At 36.9% G+C, this 20,472-nt stretch overlaps 1 protein-coding gene across 1 annotated transcript; it reads right to left on the minus strand.

Annotated features, from left to right (window-relative positions):
- Positions 1-12,381: 12,381 nt before the first annotated feature.
- On the minus strand, positions 12,382-14,288 carry LOC122032498 (squamosa promoter-binding-like protein 16). Its single transcript, XM_042591795.1, has 3 exons — positions 13,485-14,288; positions 13,262-13,395; positions 12,382-13,163 (listed from the first exon to the last, which is right to left on the minus strand). The coding sequence occupies exons 1-3, from the start codon at positions 13,886-13,888 to the stop codon at positions 12,565-12,567; spliced, it is 1,137 nt and encodes a 378-aa protein (XP_042447729.1). The 5' UTR covers positions 13,889-14,288; the 3' UTR covers positions 12,382-12,564.
- Between the last annotated feature and the right edge of the window lie 6,184 nt (positions 14,289-20,472).

The following is a 20,472-nucleotide window of genomic DNA, read 5'->3' on the forward strand; positions in this document are numbered from 1 at the left end:
TAATATTTCATTTAATTATTCTTTAGCCGCTTGTGAATCAAATTTGAATACAACTCAAATTATTTTTTATGTAGTTTTAACTTAAATATACTTAAATAGGACGGAATAATTCAAATCAAATTTGAATTTAAATAATTTTGAACTATAATTCGAGTCGGTTTGAATTAAGTTGAGACAACTCGAACTAAAGTCGATCTTAAATTTTAGTAACTCTTTAAATCGAATTAGAACATCCCACATTTCAAATATTAATATTTTAAAACTATTATTTGGTTTCATTCCATTCGTTTGCACCCTTAATGGGAAGAGGATGGTCCGTAATCTCTAATTTTCTCCTGGTCCTTCTATAATTTACGCATCAGATTATAGTTAAAATTCTATGATGCCTTAGAAGAGTCTCTATCCGACAAACGGATAATATCTCCCCTATAACTATGACAATATTGTTGGTGTAGGTTATACTAACTGTCTAACCCAAGTTTTGATGAATGATAAAGTAAGTTAAGTTTATTGTGATCTAACGAGTTAACTATGTGTGTAGGAGAAGTCTAGATAGGTCGACGGACTGATCGGATATTTGACATGAAGTCCAGGTAGGTCAACGGGCCGACCGGATAGCTGACACGAAGTCTAGACAAGTCGACGGGTTGATCGGATGTCTGACAAAGCGGTAAGTTAAGGTAAGTCACTGGAGGGGAGTGACCTGCTGAGTACGCATTCCCCGTTTGAGGGAACAGTATGCGTCAATCAACTTAGATCAATTTTAGAAATCTAAGTTGAGATGTTAACTAGATTCTGATCTCGAGTAGACAGAATCTAATTACTACTCTAGTTGTTATATATTGTGCTAACTTTGTTTTATAAGGTAGAATAATTTTTATTTGACTCGGACTAACTTTTTTTTGCAGGAAAACAGTTTGCTGGAAAAGGTGGTCCGGGCGCCCGAAATGCCCAAGGCTTATCTGCTCGCTAGCTTAGAGCACGCTGATTGGTTGGCTGACGTCAAGGTCCAGGCGCCTGAAAGGGATCCAGGGGTCCGGAACTGCCTATATAAGCAGCTTTCCACCAGGAGCACAAAACACAATTTTTTTCTGCGATTGCCTTCTTGTGCGCTGCTCCAAAGAAGTTCTTGCGACTCCATGACATGACTCCGACGACTGAGTGACGCTGCTCCAATGACCGAGCAACAGAACTCCGACGACAAAGTGACGCGACTCCAACAACTGAAAGCACAACCTTCCAGATCTCTAAGAAGTTGTCGGTATACTTGTTTATTTCTGCACTTAAATTATACATTCATTGTATTTCTCTTGTAAAAGATTTGCGAATTATTAGTGAATTACCCACCGAAAGCACTCTCACTTGCAGGCCTTGGAGTAGGAGTCAACAAAAGCTCCGAACCAAGTAAAACTTGGTTTGTTAGCGTTGTTTTCATTGTTATCTTTCTGTTGCGTACTCGATTTAATTCTCGATTTTCGATGATCGCTATTCACCCTACCTTTAGCGTTCTTTCTGATCCAACAAATATGAATCATGAATACAACCACAAGACTACTTACAAGCTATAATCATCAGCCCACACAGTTGGAACATACACAACCACACAGTTATATACACATCCCACTCGGTTGGAACAAAATGATCACAACCACGCAGTTGTATAATAAACATTCCACACAGTTGTACTACAAATACAACAGAAAATGATAGGAAAACCCATAAACCATAACAACACATTGCTAGCTGGTTAGGCTTTACACAACAACCATTAGAAACATCAAAAGTAGCCACAAGGCCAAACACCAAGTCCATGATAAAATTATTACAATACCAAGTATGTAAATCTAAGGAAAAACTATAAAAGCATAAAGCAAAGTAAGTGCGAAGTAAAAACCGTCTTCTGATGTGACGTAGGACCGACAGACAACATACTCCAAGCGACTCTAGAAATCACTACCTGCTACTTGAGGAAAAGACAACATAGAAATACGGTGGTGAGTGTAGGTAACTCAACAGGTAATAGATAAGATAGTGCATGATCTATATAAAATATGAAGATCAAAGTATACAATCTCAGTAAGGAAATAAGAACATAATCATACTAACATAATCCATGTATCTAACATAATTGGCATAATGAATACACATACCCAATCTGGATCCAACACATAGGATCATGATCGCTCCTAGCATAATACACATGCATATCCAATCTGAATCTAACACATAAGGTCAAGATCGAAAATGACATTATAAATGCACATACCCAATCTAGAATTGACACATATGATATAATGATCAGTAAACTCACCGGCGATCAGCAACAGATCTGCTCGCAACACCTGAGTAATATAACTGAAAGCATATACATGTATAATAAATGACATGTATACAACATGACAACCATATGCAACAATCATAGCTCAAACAAGTACAACATATCACAATCACATGTAGTTAGTATCTACTAGACATGTATGCAAATATATCTCCACAAGATACACCGCGCATCATATGCAAATGCGCATGCATGCTCCATGGTCACCCCCCGCCACCTCTCAAGACATCATGACCCCTATATGGCCGAGAGACTTAGGTCTGTGACAACTGTACTACCCTCCAGATACCACAATAGAGTGGTCGATGCGGACAGTTCTCTAAGTAGCTATCTAGCTCCATAGCATCAGGGTCCCTGACTACTCATATTTCTAGCTCCCTAACTATTGTACCCTCCAGATACCACTACTCATGGGTGGCCGAGGCTGACAGAGTATAACACTGCGCAACCAAGTGAGCACGACAGGACTAGCTTCACTTTCTAGATACTGTAGGACCGTTGGGCCGGCTAAAAGGGGGGTTGGATATCTTGCAAAATCAAAACAAACAAACAACCCTTCCTCAAACTCTTTAAGCTAACACTTGTAAAATAAACAAAGCAGATAAATAAAAAGCATAAAAATAAGAGGCACGAGTGTTTACTTGGTTACAACCGATGTGGTTGTTAATCCAAGGAAGATTAAGCCCAATATCAATCTCCTTCAGGCAGAGAAGCCTCTTACAACGTTGACGTACAAAAAGAAAGAAGCTCAAATACAACTCTAAAGCACACAGGCGTTGGAAATAAATTATTGGAGTTCATTGAAAAACTTCTAGACCAAGGCTATATTTATAGCCTTGGTCGGGGCGCCGGGAAGGGGTTCCGGGCGCCCTGGGGGGATAAACTTTATCCCCCAACGATCAGATCGAGTCAAAACTCGATCCTGGTCAAAAGGCTGGTCCGGGCACCCAAAAAGGTTCCGGGCGCCCCGGGCTGGTCCGGGCACCCCGGACTATTCCGAGCGCCCCGGACTAGTAAAGTCAACCCACGTTGACTTTTTCATCCGGGACCACTGCTCCAGTTTGGTTCGGCTCAGTCCGGGTCTTCTACTCCGAATCTGTTCGCTTGGGTGATCTCTGCCATCCGGAAAAGGGCTAACTCGAACCCAACTTCCGGTCTTCTCGGGCGGGCTTCCCTCTGGCTTCTCGTCCCTCGGAATCGCCGCGTGTTTCCTTCTCGTCTGCCGGCGTACTCATCCGCAGTGTTTATCCTTTGGACGCACCGCATGCCGTCCTTCTCGCTAGCTGCGTCTCTTGCTCCCAGAGCAATCTTCTGCTCCGACTTTCGTCCCTCGGAACCACCGCACGCTTCCTTCTCGTCCTCCGGTGTACTATTCCGCAGCACCTCATCCCTCGGACTGCCGTCCTTCTCGCTAGCTACGTCTTCCACTCGACTACCTGTGCTCCTAAGCTCCTGCACACTTAGACACAAGGTTAGAAACACACAGGACCTAACTTAACTTATTGATCACACCAAAACAACCTTGGGGTTCCAACAGATACCACTCTCCCAAAGTGGCTGAATGGTAAGCTAACATGACTAACAACTAGTTTATACCAAAAGGGAGCAATGGTCGAAGGACCAGCTCATACCACATGGGAGCAATAGTCATCAACATGCATATTATATATGACTATCAACTAGCTCATACCACAAGGGAGCAGTGGTCGTCAACATGCAGTGCAATGATGAACATGATGTAGTAATCATGATACAGACACAATCATCATCAAAGCAACACTTCAATCCATCATAAGTATCTCCAATACATGATCCATCAATCACCTATATCTATAAGTAAGAGTATATTCAATTAATGTTGACTAAACCACAAATATAATAAGTAGCAACACCAAACGCGTACACAACATACACGTATGCACCCTATAACATAGGTATAATCAATATGATACCTCCAAATCACACCAGTCACATAAGATCATCAACATAAACATTATCGACATGATTCTCTAATAGTACACATCAGACACATGTACATACAACATAGATACAATCAACATGAAACCTCTAATAGATAACACCAGATATGTGTACACATACAATATATAAATGCATGGTCAACATGATAACTTCTATGACACATACCAAACATGTGTACACAACACCATTTGTAAAATCAACATGTTAACTCAGTCAACAAAATGTATCCTATCTTACATACTCTACATGTGAATACACAACAGAGTATAAATATTCAAAGCTTAAGATTATATATGAAATAAATAGATCATCTCAAAGGTCAAGCATAAGTATCAAGCAAGATAACAATATGGATAGATTAAGGTAAAACAACCTAATCCATCATATAAAAGTAGTCATGCACTAAGTTCAAAGAACTATATAGAGGTCCAGAAAGAATTATCTGCCTTTATATGTTGATCGCGACAAATAAATCACTTCGAGACACTCATCTCAAATCCAAGTCCTGCGATCACATAATATATTTAGCTAATTACATATGAAGTAAATAGCTAAATAAACTCCTCCACATAATCAGAGTAACTCTAATCAAGCATGATTATGGATTAATCCCTCAATTCACCTTAATCATACTACACCCTAATTAGATTATGTTTATACATGATTTATCTCCAAAACTCACCTATCAATACATCATTTAATCTATGTCATAAATCAACTAGGCATCATGAATCACACACATCTAATTCATCTAATAACTCGATTAATCATAATTAATCAAAAAAATCTCAATTAATATCACTATTAATCAAACCATTACCCTAATTCCGACCCACTGCTTCCCATAGAAAAAAAATGTGGAACCGCCACATCAATGACCCCCCTAGAGCCGGTCCCACAGATATGGAGGGAGGTAAATGCAGGTACACAGGTGGAAAGTGCATAGCAGAGATGTTAACCCCAAGCAGTGACACCCCGGGGATCGACCCCTGGACCTTTCAGCCACAGAACCATGCACTCCCCATCTGTGCTACGCCATGGGGACCCCACTGCTTCCCATAGAAGAAATGACGTTGAGTGGTACAAACAACAATGACCTTGCTATGGCAGCAACAACAACTGTTTGTGATGGTTGTTGTTGAAGAAAACAACAACCTTGACTCTCAGGTGAAGTCCCAATCCTCCAATGACAGCTCACAGCAGCAGGCGATGGACCTCTTAATCTAGATCAAGAGCTCCAGAGGTGGGAGATGCGGCGGTGTGATAGATCAGGTACAAGAGTGCTCGACCGACGGTGGATCGCGACAAAGGATCGGCAGCACCAACCAGATCGAAGTGACATTGATCCAACTAGGGCACGGGTGATGGGGCGACATCACTAGCCTGACCTCGTGACCTCCAGTGATGACGATGGCGTGGAGGCAATGACGCTAGGGCACGGCTGGAGAGGGTCGCAATGGAGATCGAAGAGGGGTTGGTGATTATCGTTGCTGTAGGCCAAGCAATCGGGCGACATCGAGTGATGTCAGGCGATCGAGCGACAGCAATGCTGGGTGATCAGCGATCAGAGCTCATCGACGTCGGAGCTCGGTGGTCCGCAACGATGAGAAATTAGGAGAGGGCGGCGCGTGAGGGAGAGGAGGAGGGATTTGGGCGGCGGCGACTTGGGCAGTGGCTCTCGACACCGACGACAGTGGATCTGGTGGAGAACGCTCGCGCAGGAGACGAGGAGAGGAAGAATCAGAAGAGAAGAAGGGTTCGGCAAAGTCGGTAGAGGGAGAGATAGGGAGGATATGGATTCGGGAGTGTGCGGTGATCGAAGAGGAAGGAGCTAAACTTAAACTCAGGTTTAATTTAATTAAACCCTAAGTTAATTTCTCAATCAACTCTCTCTTAATAGTTATTCCAAACAGGTTTTCTCTAAGCCCAATAATTCTACCCGTTAAAATATATCATACGAGCTCCAATAAAATCCTATAAAATTTCTAAACATTAATGAAAATTCAATATGGTTATTTCTTCAAAAACACTTATTATTGAATTATTATTTGGGTGTTGTATTTTACAAATTCGATCAAAACTGGCTATAATTTTCTCTGGGCTCACCTTCTCATCTACGTTATAGTTTGGGTCAAGGCAAGCGATCGGAGATCGCCGGTGGTGGACGGGTCGCCCCCTACTCGGTGTCATACAATACATTCATCGTTAGTAGCCTCCAGTCGTCTATCAATTCAAATAAGGGTCGGCTCAAGGTATAGGCCATTAAGGTCTATGCCTAGGGCCCCTATTATATTGGGGCCCACCAAATTTTATATATAAATATATAATTAAATATAAATATTAATTTAGAAATATATGTGTTTAGATATTAAATATTTAAAATTATGATTAAAATAAATTTTAGTTTAGATATATTTTCATTGGTAAATTTAATTTTTATATTAGTCAAATTAAATTTAGTTAATAATTTTTAAATTTAATTTTTATATTAGCCAAATTAAATTTAGTTAATAATTTTTTATAATTGACCAATAATTTTTAATATTTTATGGATTAAAGTTAAATTTGTTAGTTTATATTTTTTTTACTGTCAAAGTTAAATTTGATTCATACTTTTAATTTTTTCCTATTAATATTATATTTGGTTGGTAATTTATTTTTATGATTATTAAAATTTGATCCATAATTTTTAATTTTTTATTGACAAAATTTAAATTTACTAACCAAAATTAAGTATATTTTTTTTAAAAATACTTTTGAAAGCCAAAAGCATATTTGAAATTCTATTACTTCTAGGTAACAAATAATAATTTTACGATATCAAGACTCTTTTTCATTAAAGTTAAAATTGATCATATGTTTTTTAAAATAGTGATTATAATGTATATTAATGGTATTATAATAGTTTATTGTTGCTAAATTAGTTAGTATTTTTTAATATTTTATTGACAAATTTTAACTTATTTTATTTAATTAAAAATATTTATTAGATAATATATATTTTTAATAAATTATGTTTGAAAATTTAATCTAAAATAATTTTTATTTTTTAAATTTTATTGTTAAAGAAGTGAGGTTTGGTACAGATAAAGTTATTATTATGCGACCTAATTCAAATGTCTTTAACAATATTTTTTAATTAAAAAATATTAAAATTTTAAATTTATTTTTGACTTAGGATCTTAAGAATAGTTGAGATGACCTTTGTTCAAATTATAAATTGGATAGAAAGATAAATCCAACGGAGATTACAGTTAAAGTTTAACTGAATTTCAATCATGATTAATGTTCAAATTACAAAAAGGAAGTAAGAGAAAATTAAAAATGATGAACTAGAGAATCTGCTGCCTAATTGGAAGCCTACTGAACCTTCACGTTCACAGCCTCACAGGCATTCATCTATTCTTCTAAATATTCAATTGAAAGCATAAATTAGACGAATAATTAAATTTCATAAAAGACAATAATATTTAATTCTCTATAATTCGAATCTATTTTTCGCTTTTATTTCATCTAATATACTTTTGTACACGTTTTTTAAACTGTAAATCATGAAATAAAGAAAAAAAATAGATTTCAATTGAGAAAGTATGACCATTTATAATATTTAGAACTTTCTTTCCAAAATCAACTTTACTCTATTCCGATATCTCCATATCTCAATTTTTTTGAGCTAGTCTTGCATTTCAACTAACAACATTAATTAATTTAGTTTAGTTTATCATTGTGCTATGGGTGATAGACATTTATTGAATTTGAATTTTTTTTATGAGCAAATAAGTTAGGTTCAATTAAGATGTGTTGCACCACTAAGAGATCAAAATTACTTGGGTAGTATCTACATTATAATATTTTAATTATATGTATTGCAATGTGGATACTCAACATAAAGTTTGAGATTTTGCATCACTATGCTTTATGGGTTATACGTTTATCTTGTACATTGTTTTTACTACCATGATGTGAGTTGCACCATTGAGAAATATTACTAAAACCACTTCAACATTATTCACATTGTAATAGGTTTTCTATATATTATATCAGTTTTATTGAAAATTAAAGGCATTTTAAGTCGTACTAATATGGTTCGTTTGGGGTTGTGCCCTAGTGACTATGATTTTAAGCAGTATCAATAGTTTGGAGTTATGCCCCAGTGATTGTATCAAAATATTTTTATGTTATGTTATCAATATGTTTCCAACTCCCTTTATTTCAGAATAAAAAAATTATCATTTGATTCTTTTCAGACACATGAATCAGTGGTTGGTTATCTAATACTAACTTATGTCGTTTGATTCTTGTAGGTCTAGTCTCATGAATGTTACCTTGTGAGAATCGAGTGGTCTATTAATGTTATGACTATTTTATGTATTCCATTGCAAGAGAGTTAGAAGAACCAACGTAGCAATCAGAAATTAATGTGGACTTTGAACTAGTTGCACTACTTCAGAGAGACATATAAGGAGAGGAAAGGCTTGCTGCTTATAATTTTTTATCTTATCAACCTGTAACACCGTTATTTTTATTAAAAAGAAAAATTACATGATGCTTATTTATTTTTATTTTTATATGCCTGTAACACAATTATTCCTTTAGCGATAATTGTACGATATTGATAATTATATGTGATATTTTTTTTATTATATATGCAATTAACCGTAGCACACAGTTGCGCGCTGCGAATGTAATTTACTGTAGTGCGCAGCTATGTATTGCAAATTCAATTTATCGTAGCGCGCGGACGCGTGCTGCAAATTCAATTTACAGCAACACGTGGTTGCACCCTGCGAATGCAATTTACTGCAACGCGTTGCCGCGCGCTACGAATATTTTATGACTTTTAACAACATGGAGTTGTGCAGCATGTGATGCGTGTTGCAGATAGCATCATTGCGCGCTGTGGAAAGTCATTTTTGTTGTAATGCTAACACCATATGAATGCCCTTAGTGGGCATAAGTTACTAACAGTATAGTATTTAACAACAACGCCCACTATGCACTACGAATGCTATAAACTATAGTGCACGGTGCGAATGTCGTTAATTGCAGCACGCAACACACACTATAAATGTTCTTAACCGTAACATGTAGTGCATTATGGATGCTTTTAACCGCAGCGCGTAGTGTGCACTATGAATGCTCTTAATTACATCACGTGGCACGCGTTGTTGATGACTATTAATTACAACACGCACCGCGCACTGTGAATGTTCTTAATTGCAGTGCACAATACACTATGAATGCTTTTAACCGTAGCGCATAATGCGTACTGTGAATGCTCTTAATTATAGCACTTGGCATGCATCATCGATGTCTTATAACTTTCAACAGGTTGCAGTTGTACAGCATACGGATGCGTGCTACGGATAGAATAATTGTGTGCTACGAAAAGTTAAATTTATTGTAGTGCTTAGAAACAAATTCCATTTTATAACTTCTAGTCTTCATGTAATGTGAAAGTCTTTATATATTACATAATTCTCTAATACTTTTCGAAATTTTTTACCATCCGAAAATGCTTAACCAACTTTTGGTGAATTGCCTTTATCATCCTCTTCTTCAACTGGCAATGTGAAAGAATCATCAACTATATCAGATGAAATTCTCATCTCAGATATAAATAGAGATGATCACGGATCGGGTTGGTTCGGTTATTGGGGTAAAAAACTATCCGGCCCTATTAGATCAGATAATGCAAAATCGAGACCTACATCCGACCTTATATCCGGCGGTTCTTATGTTTCAGATATCCGACGGATTGTCAGTTATTTGGATATCCGACCCTATATCCAATGAAATATAAAATATAAATATAAATATAAATATAACAAAAAAAATAAATTTTTTTAAAATGATAATAAACATTACTCATTACACGTTATAACAGCTAATCGGAAATAACTATTATAACGTGTAGCAGCTTATCGATAGTAGTTGCTACAACGTGTAACAGCTTATCAACATTAGTTGCTACAAGTAGGGATGATCGGATCGGGTTGGTTCGGTTATTGGGATAAAAAACTATCCGACCCTACTAGATCAGATAATGCAATATTAGGACCCTACATCCGGCCCTATATCCGGCGGATCATTTTTTTTCAGTTCGGTTCGGGTCGGTATAAGCGGGTTGGTCGGTTTGACGAATTGATTGCTCACCCCTAGATATAAGTATTTCATCCAGATCATTATCAATATAAGATGCGTAGAAATTGATAATGTTTGAGTAATCATCTTCAAAATATTCAAAATTCAACTTTTCTTTCTATTCTTGTGTCGAATAGCAAAAATCATCTTTCTCTAATTCTTCAACTTCTACAATATAATTTTCCTCATCATGTTCATCTACAATTATGACAAAAGGTGAATACATCCATCTCAACATCCTCGCCAACCCATCACAAAATCAACACAGAGGAGGTAAATCACGGATAACTACTAATCTTTAGAATAATGAATCATGTTCATCTACAAGCTCATATGGTAATTCATCTTCTTTATGTACTGTATTATTCAAATGGACCTATCAATTGCAAATTACAAGTAAATTTTGAACTTCTAAGATTTAGCTTGGTTGTATATTAATTGTACTTTGTCTCGTCGATGAAGAAGACACTACTCTTTCACTATAGTATCAATGTAAGAGTGAATCGTGGAAGACAAAGGTGAGCCCCTGGAAATAAATAATAATTTAATTAAATAGCATATATAAGCATAACCTGTATTTTTACTTAAGATAAGTAAAATTGAAATGATATAAATTTTATAAAAGTTTCTATAATATGCCACCTACTAACTTCTATACTATACTCTTAGGCTCCTTTTTAGTAGGGGTGATAGGATTAGGATTATGTTTTAAAAAAATTATAACCTATATTTTTACTTAAGATAAGTAAAATTAAAATGATATAAATTTTATAAAAGTTTCTATAATGTGCCACCTACTAACTTCTATACCGTGGCACATGTGCAGATAATGTTTATAAGATATATACTCTTAGGCGCCGTTTGGTAGGGTTGATTAGGAGTAGGATTAGGATTGATTAGGAGTGAGATTCACAATCCCTAGACATGGAGAGTGATTATTAATCCTACCCTCAATCCTATCCTAATCAACCCAATTCTAATCCTATCATCCCTATCAAACAGAACCTTAGAAAACAATATCAAAAACATATGATACAAGCTTAACACATCTAAAAATAGACCAACAACTTAACGCAATCCGTCCTTAAAACTCATCATTTGTTATAACAATCAAACACGTTTTTGAAACAAGTTAATAAGTGTAAGAACAACTGCCATACAAATAACATTATAAAAAATCTATGAAAATGAATTTTTTTTACTCGAGATATAGCATTTTTAGTGGTATGCATGAAAACAAGATAAAAAAAAAAAAAGTTCTACATTGTGAGGAAACGATAAATCTAAATTGAAAAATGGAAAAAAAAAAAAACAGAAAGGGAGAAGTTTATAATTGGAGAAAAAAATTAAATCATCATTTTAATGGCTCCTATTTTTTAGTGGCTCCTTTAGGACGGTCCACAGTCTTTAGAAAGGAATAAATTATGAAAATATTTATCATAGCACAATGATTCTTTGTATGAAAAGATTAAGTACCCAATGAAATATTTTACAATAGTTAAAAATTAATTCCAATATCAAAGCAACTGCATACAAACTACACAAACTCTCCTCTTCCGTGTTGATCTTGCGACAACTTGACGAAGGCATTAAAGACGAATACATTCACCTTTTGCCACTACAAACTATACCAACTCACAAAGATATGATTTTTTTAAAAAAAAAAAATTGATGCTCCAAGAGGATAGTGTATTAGTTCATTCTTTTTCGTTTATTAAATTTTAAAATCAAGTTAGTCAACTGATTATGATTCAAAATTAAAATCATAAATCCATCCTTTTCAGAACTTAAACCAAGTTTAAAAACTCAAATTCTTAAAGTAAAAAGACATTTGGGACCGTTCAAGTCAAATGAGAGGTTCACTTGACTTTAATAAAAAAACTAAAGCGCCAATTAGCCCTTTTTATTTTTGCACTATATTAAATTCGAAGGAGAATAGATATGTACTTCAGATCATTTAGTAAGGTCATATTCATACAAGCAATGTCGCAGAGGCTCTACAACAAGAAGGAAAATAGGTTGCAATCGATCAAAACTCGACAAGAGCGATAGATGAGCTGGAAAGGCGATCAAACTGTATTAGAACAGGGATTATACTAATCTTACTGCCAGGAAAAGGGAAGAGCGCGTGAAGCCACATCTGATGGCTCTCCTCCCATCACATTCAACGCACCCTGACAGTGAAGCCCTACCCCAGCCTCACAGACAAACACATTGCCTACTTGCTCATCCTCAACCCCAGGACAAGAAAACCCTGTCGCTGCTGAAACAAAGCTTGAAGCTCGAGCAGCATTGGAGAAGGGAAGGCCTGCCACCAAAGACTGGTGAATAGGAAACCCACGGGCAGGCAGCACTTGGCCCACGCCGACGCTCACATCCTGAGTCGATGACAGAAGAGAGAGAGCACAATCGGAATTGTACACTTGCGCCGGCGATCCCTCAGCGAGAATTCTATTACTGCTGCTGCCGCCGCCTTTTGCCGAGGAGCCTGTCTCGAGAAAGGGTTGCAACGTGGTCTGTGCCCTGCCGAAGGGAGAAGTACTATCGTTTTGCAGAAAAGGCAACTGCTTTATGCTTCTGGTGGTGCTTTGCAGGGGCAATTTTGTTCCTCGTGGTGTGTCTTCAGGTTGGATGACCCCGGACCAACTGTGGCCTTGTGTAGGAGTTGAAGTCAGATAGGGATACATTAAGAACCTGCTTCCTGAGCATTACTCAAATTTACAGATAGCTTCAGAACTAACTAACAGGAAACCAATTGTTAATTGGCTACAATCGAGAAGGAAAATCTAAAAGTCTTACCGTGGTTATTTGGGAATGCGCCGCCAGCAGGATTGATGGATTCTGGTTGAGGCTTCCTTCGGCGTCGATTGTGCCCATCCAGTCGTTTTCGACAGCTCCGTTTAACCTCATCGAACTCCACCAGTTGGTGAAACCTGTGCTCATCAGTGAACACAACATTTAATTATTAAGGATGGTCTTGATTTTGCAGACTTAGCTTCCCCTGTTCCATCCCCTTAATTACCTGCTGCACTGTTGGCAGAAGCGCTGCTCCTGTCCGCCCACCATCACGACCGGAGTCTTGGAATGGACTTCGCACACCTTGTGCCGTCTATGATACTCCCGGGAGTTACTCAGGTCGGATTTGCAACCGTCGACCAAGCAAGAGGCGCCGAGGCCGCCATTGCCGCACGCCCGGCCTCTCCTAGATGGAACCGCCGTCACCGCCGCCGGCGGTCGGGTGCTCCAACTCTCCGGCTCCCTGAAGTCACCCAACCCACCCAGTTTCAGATCGACGGAGCAATCCATGAGCCCACCACTCTGACTCCCGAGAACGAAGCTCGGGCCCACTAAAGAGCCCACGTTGAGCTCCGCGCTCTGCTCCAGATCGGCGAGGTCCCAAGCCGGCATCTTGGAGCTCCACTCCATCGGAAGCTGCCTCCTCGAGAGTATATTTTTCGAAACAAAAAGAAGCCAAAGCCAAACACCACTCAAGAATCCACTGCCATGAACATCAAGAGATCAAAACTAAATAATAAAAAACCAGCACTGCGCACAATTGTCAGATCCAGCTAGCTAATAACAATCTCCACTTGGCGAGATGGCAGAGCTGTAGGGGCGAGAGAGACTGAGACAGTGCAAGGTTTATGAGCGAGACCAGTGACCCCATGACAGATCCACTAATCTGGGGCTCGAGCTCTCCTCCCCTCTCACCCCCATTCAATAATCTCTGACACGCCTTAAATTATTGTTCAAGCATTGAATCCGAGTGGTAAAAGAGAGGAAGGAGGGCGGAGTGGGCACTCATATTAGCATGTAGGAGAGCGGTTCTCTATAAGTAGACATGACGCGTAGGGAGAGAGAAAGGCATATAGGCGTGAGGTAGAAGAATTATTTAGCAGTAGAAACATAGTGGGTTGGCAAATTTACAGAGAGAAAGAGAGAGAGAGAGAGAGTCCATTAACTAAAAGTGACAGGGTGTGATTGCTAGCCCTGTCCACTTTGCGAGCTTGGTGGGGAGAAATTAAAGGGGAGAAGGAGGTAGGTCTGGAGGCAGGGATCATGTCGCCATGCTACCATTCATGATAACATGTCTCTCTTCTCACCCTCTCCTCTGCCGCTTTCCTGGCTTGCCCTTCCTGACTTCGGCACACGGCATAACATCCCTACTGTTTGTTTCAGAATCTTGCTTGCTCCGTAACTTTCACCATCACCGAGCTCCTCAGGTGCACTGCGCGTGAGGAATCTCCATGACATTATTATTTAACTTGTTAAATGATTTGTTCTGATTTGATTTGATTTGAAGCGACACTGATGGGTCATGATTCGTTTGCATGATCCCTGAGATCGTAAAAGATTACGCTAGTGATCAACAACCGCACGCCAGGAAATCTAATCGATGAAAAAAAAAACACACCGGCATCAGTTTAATAAATTAGTTTTGTCGTGGCGCGCAGATATTTTAAGGGGAGACGTGGCGGTGCCCCAGCCAATGAGGAGATTGGTGGTCTCCCCTAGTAAAATTTAATTTATAAATTTAAAATTCAATTCGATTTATTTAAAATTTTATTTTTTTAAAAAAATCTATTAATAAATTAATTTTTTAGACCAAATAATTTTTCGATTCTATTTTTTAAATCAAAATCAAATTTTATTAAAATAAACAAATTTTTAGATCTTAATTAAAACATATGATTAATTTAATTTTTGATTGAATTAATTTATATTTTATTTGTTTATTTTTTAAAAAAATCGGTATTAATGGAAAAGGCGGCTAATTTTAAATGCAAATTTGGATTTAATTTGAATTTGATAATAAAAACAGGAGATAAATGTAAGAGTGAGTGACTACGTAGCTGGTGCCTTCGTCTTCCTCACACGTGTTCCAGAGATTCTCCAGTCACGTGCAAAGGGTGAGTCCTGAGCACTGAGTCCAGTCCTGCATCAGACAAGTCAGTGGAAGATACAAGAGACGGCATATAATTATAGAATTGTCTACATTTACTTGTCGTCATGTGCGAATTGTTAAATTGTATATTTTTTAAAAAGCAGTGTTAATTATTTGGTTCAAAACATTTGATTTATTTTCTCTAAAGTGGCCAATAAAGTCAAATTAGCCTGAATATAGATAAAAGAAATTGCTCTTAGTGCTCATGTCACTTTGGCAAAGACCAGAAATATCAAAAACCTGGAGCAACCACTTGTTTTTAAAGCTTCATTCACTAGGCTTTTTTTTGATTTGCTTTAAGCAAAAAGCCTACTGTTTAGGGAGACAAACTTTAATTAGTGACTTAGTTTAATGAACAAGCTCCTGATAACCAATCCCCGAGAAATGATTAGATCTTTGCTTACAAATATAAAATTGTTTTTTTTATGAGGAACTAGAACAGATATGTTTGATTACTTCCTTGATGACACTGCTTTTGTTTTCTTTCTTTAAGCTAAATTAAAGCGAGTGCCACATTGAATGGTGGATACAAGCTGTTTCAGTGATAAAAGTAATGCTCAATATTATTACTGATCGTGGAGAGGAAACAGGGTGGCTGCTGCTAATTCTCTCACTTTTAAATTTCAGCACTTTCGCACAAGGTTAGTGGAAGAGAATGTCGATGTTGTCTTTATTAATCAACCAGGAGCAGCTCTCTGGAAAAGAAAAGAAAAAGAAGAAGAAGAAGAAGAAGAAGAAAGAAAGAAAAAACAAAGTGAAAGGAAAAAAATTGGAGCATCGCTAGCTCTCTGCACAAGAATTTCATTGCATGGATTTGGTGTTAGCTAGATTGCTTCAGTAAAGTAGTTTAATTTGCTTAGTTGATTGTTCTTTAAGGGGAGCAAAAGGTGAGATCTGCATCTGTTGGTTGGTGATATTGTGGGCCAAACAGCAGTGAGACAAAATCATGGAGGAGTGAAAAATGTAATCTGTAAGTGAATCAAAGCTGATCTATGGCTGGCGTGGTGGTGTCCAAAGTGGAGCTACGTACATTATGCATCTTGGACTGGAGTTGCCCGAAACTTCAGTGTTAAGAAATGGATAATCCAAAGTTTTAAGGACAAACAAGGTTACAGTGGAGGCATGAAACCAGGCATGGCATGGCATAGTAATATAGTATTTCTCCAGGGGACGAATGAAACTAAACCTGCTGGGAAATACGGTGCATGCTTTGATTAAATCGTCTAGTCAAGACTCAAGCGACTGAGATGTATCGTAACTCTTATCATGATCATTAGAATTGAGCAGGAGAGTGACACTCGTCGTTGCAGATCACCAGACGAGGACGAGGACGAGGACGAGGACGAGGACCCACTACGAGAATAATACTCTTACAGGTCACACATAAACGTTATTATAATATACTTTTAATGTCAATAAATTTATAGTGACATTATATAAAAAAAATCCTATAAAATAATATGTCTGAAGCCGTACAATAATTTTTATATTTATATAATGTCATTATAACACATCAATACTAATTTTAAAAAGTATCTTAATTTAAATAATATAATGACAATAAAAAATATAACTTATTTATTTTAACATTCATAAATATCACTTAAACTAATTTATTTTGACATTTATAAATAACTTATATATTTTTTATAGGACATTAAAAGTAAGTTGTAGTAAAAATAATTTATAAGACCATTTTAAAATATCACTTAACTAATTAAAAATAACATTAAAATATCATTATAATAATTTATAAAGACATTAAAAATTATCATTAATACTTATTTAGAATATATAATCTGAATTTAATATTTATACATCATCATAATTCATTCATCATTTATAATAAAAAAAATTACAAAATATAATTTAAAATACTAATAAATATTTTTATCCAACTAACAATCATTTGACTCAAATTTACAAATATTATACTAATGATAAGTCTTATACATCCAAAACTAACTATGCACTATACTCAAAATATTAAATTTTAGAACTAACAAACTCATAAAATAAGAAATCAACTAGGCGGGCTCTCTTCAACCATTGTATCAATTCATAAATTCGGTACCTGTCATGTACAATTACAATGCATATATTAGAATAAGTGAAATATAATAATAAAAAAATATAATAAAAATAATTTAAAAGATTGGATATCACACCAAACGTAAAAAAAAAATATAAAGTATTATTCTATATGCACCTAATAGTAGTCTTAGTTTCTTTATTTACTATCAACTGTAATACATTTCATATTTATTTAAAATTGTAATCATACGATGAATATAAAAAATTAAAAATATTTCAATGAAAGATTAAAATCATACCAATGACAAGGCTAAGATATTATTCCTCTAAATATATCCTCAAACTTCTATATAAAAAATTTTAAGATTTAATTAAACTCTCTTTTGGATCTAGGATAGGATAATTGTACTTGTACTTTATACCAATTTAGACTGAATGATAAAAGAAAATGAATAGAAATAAACTCATCTGAATGTACAATAAAGTTTGAGATAGGGATAGAGGACAGCGTAGAATGTCATGGAATTGATAGGGTATAGTTATAAATTAATACAAAACTAAAACTAATAGAGAAGTTAACATACAAAATACACGTATACTAGTGTACATGCATACATGAAATACTAATACCTAGATCTCTTGGGCATCTCAAGTTCCACCAGCCGCCGCTGCCATTGGAACAGGTTAATTTCCTAATTCTACTAATTCAGTTGGCTAAATGTTATTCCCATGGCCAAAAGCTATTTCCATGGCAGCTTGTTGTTACACAAGTTGTTTTTTTGAACCACAATAGTTTTTTGAATTTAGTTAATTAGTACCGAACCCAAGTTGTAGGGGTTGTTGCTCAATGGACAATTTGTGTCTAAACAGATGAAATATGATTTCCATCGAGCATGATTGGGCTTGATTTGGTTAGAACTCACGTTAGGTTTACTTTGGACTTGAACTTGTACCAAATCAGGTTTTTTTTTAAGGTAAATCAAACTTGAACCAACTTTTACCGCATAAAAGGTACTGATCCAGTTCAATGGTAAAAAAATGGTAAGTAGGATTTCTTTGATATAATAAACAACATAACACTCATTTTGTTGTTTGCAATTCCCTGCCCTCACAACCTTCTTCCTCTTCTCATTGTTAAACTCTCCAGCCAACCACCACAGACAACCTTCCATGCCAAATTCACTCCTCTTCATCCATGACCAAGAGATCGATATATATACCTTCCCTTGCTTCAAGATATGGCAGCAGAGGACAAGATCTAACTCTCCACTCTACTTCTTCCTCCTTTCTCACTTTTACATGTCTTCTTCATTTCTATTCTCCAACCCTCATGCTCCAATGTCTTCCTATACTAGATTTGTTTGAGGAAATAAAGGAACCTACCAACTTAGACTCACTTTTAATGCATGTATCTGTATCATGTCAACACAAGTATAGGAGAGGATTTCCTTGTTTTCATCCCAGTCATTCTCAGTGATTGGAAAGCTAATAATGTGCAACAATCTCATTCATTTTCTAATATGAAAAATATTCTACAAGAAAATCAGTCATCCGACATCTCAACTAACATCACATTAAGAATTTCATGTGAATAAGAGAGTAACTTTAAAATGTATTAGAAAAAAATCATAACAAAGTATTTATCTTTTTCAGTATTTATGCAATATTAATCAAAAATAGTAAATTTAGTTAAGCTCACTAGAGTAGTATTAATAAATGATTACCCTACAATATCTTATTCCAGCAGCTCAAGCAAGGTGCCATAGCTCATATTTATAACCCTGAGTACGAACACACACACAAACAAGGCATGTGTTAGCCATGTGTCCCGACTTTTATTGCATTAAAAATTGTGAATTAAGCATTGAAATAATGAATAAGACTAAGCTAGGAGATACTACAGTTATAGTACAAGAAAACTTTTATCATGAATAACTTTTCCAATATGCAAGAAAATTTATTGAGAGTTATAAGTAGCATAAAGATAATAGAAATTGAGTGAAATATAAATTACAATTTAATAAAATATAATATTTGAAAAGAAGTTTAAAACCGAATTTAATAAAAAAAATCACACATAAAATTTTATAAAATAAAATAAATACTAATTATAAAAGTAATTTTAGATTTGTATGAATTAGAGATAAATTTATTAAGTAATCCAAAAGTCGATATTTCCCCGGATGAATTCACCTTCCGATGTGCTCCAAAGCGCTTCCGATGTGCTCCAAGGCATATGATCCGATGATAAGACCGGAGGGCCCTCATAAGGGAAAGTCCAGCGACACGTGGAGGATGACAGTTAAAGGGGGGTCAACCCCATAGACTCGAAGAGCAGGCGGGACATGCCGATCACCAGGCAATGACCCCTATCTGAAGGGACAACCATCTGACCGGGAGCCCATATTTCCATATGGCCGAGCGGATAATCCGTCCGGCCGCGATACAACGCACGACTGAAGGCCGAGCCGTTAGCCTGCTTGACCAGGGTCTTAGGCGATACGAGCCGAGCTGACAGACGACCCTCAACCTTCCCGGACGGACGACCACCTATGCCGGACTAGAGACGAATGCTCTGGCCGAGCGGCTTGATGGTCGATCCGAGAAGAGGAAGTCAAAGAGTAGAGGACAGTGTGAACGTCATCTCAGTAACCCCTGTTGCTGACAACAGGCATGTTCGAAGACCAGACCATACTCAGTATGGTGCGATCGAATGTTCTGTTGTCCCATCAAGGAGACGCTCAGACTGTAGCGGTATGGAGTCAGACATGCTCTTCTGACAAGCCCATGCTGCGGTATGGGATATGACACATGTACACCTCGTTTTGTGTGCACCAAGTTCCCGTGGCTCTATATAAAGGTCATTAGACTTCACCGGAGGTATGCAATCAAGGATCCCTGGAGCCACTTTCTTACTGTTCATCTTTCTGACTTGAGCGTCGGAGGATCGCCGCCGGGAACCCTTTCCCGGGCTTTTTTTTTGCAGGTTTGCCGGAAGTTTACACAAGCGGTCGAAGATCTACGTCAGCAA

Source organism: Zingiber officinale, chromosome 11A, assembly GCF_018446385.1.
Source record: "Zingiber officinale cultivar Zhangliang chromosome 11A, Zo_v1.1, whole genome shotgun sequence".
Lineage (NCBI taxonomy): Eukaryota > Viridiplantae > Streptophyta > Magnoliopsida > Zingiberales > Zingiberaceae > Zingiber > Zingiber officinale.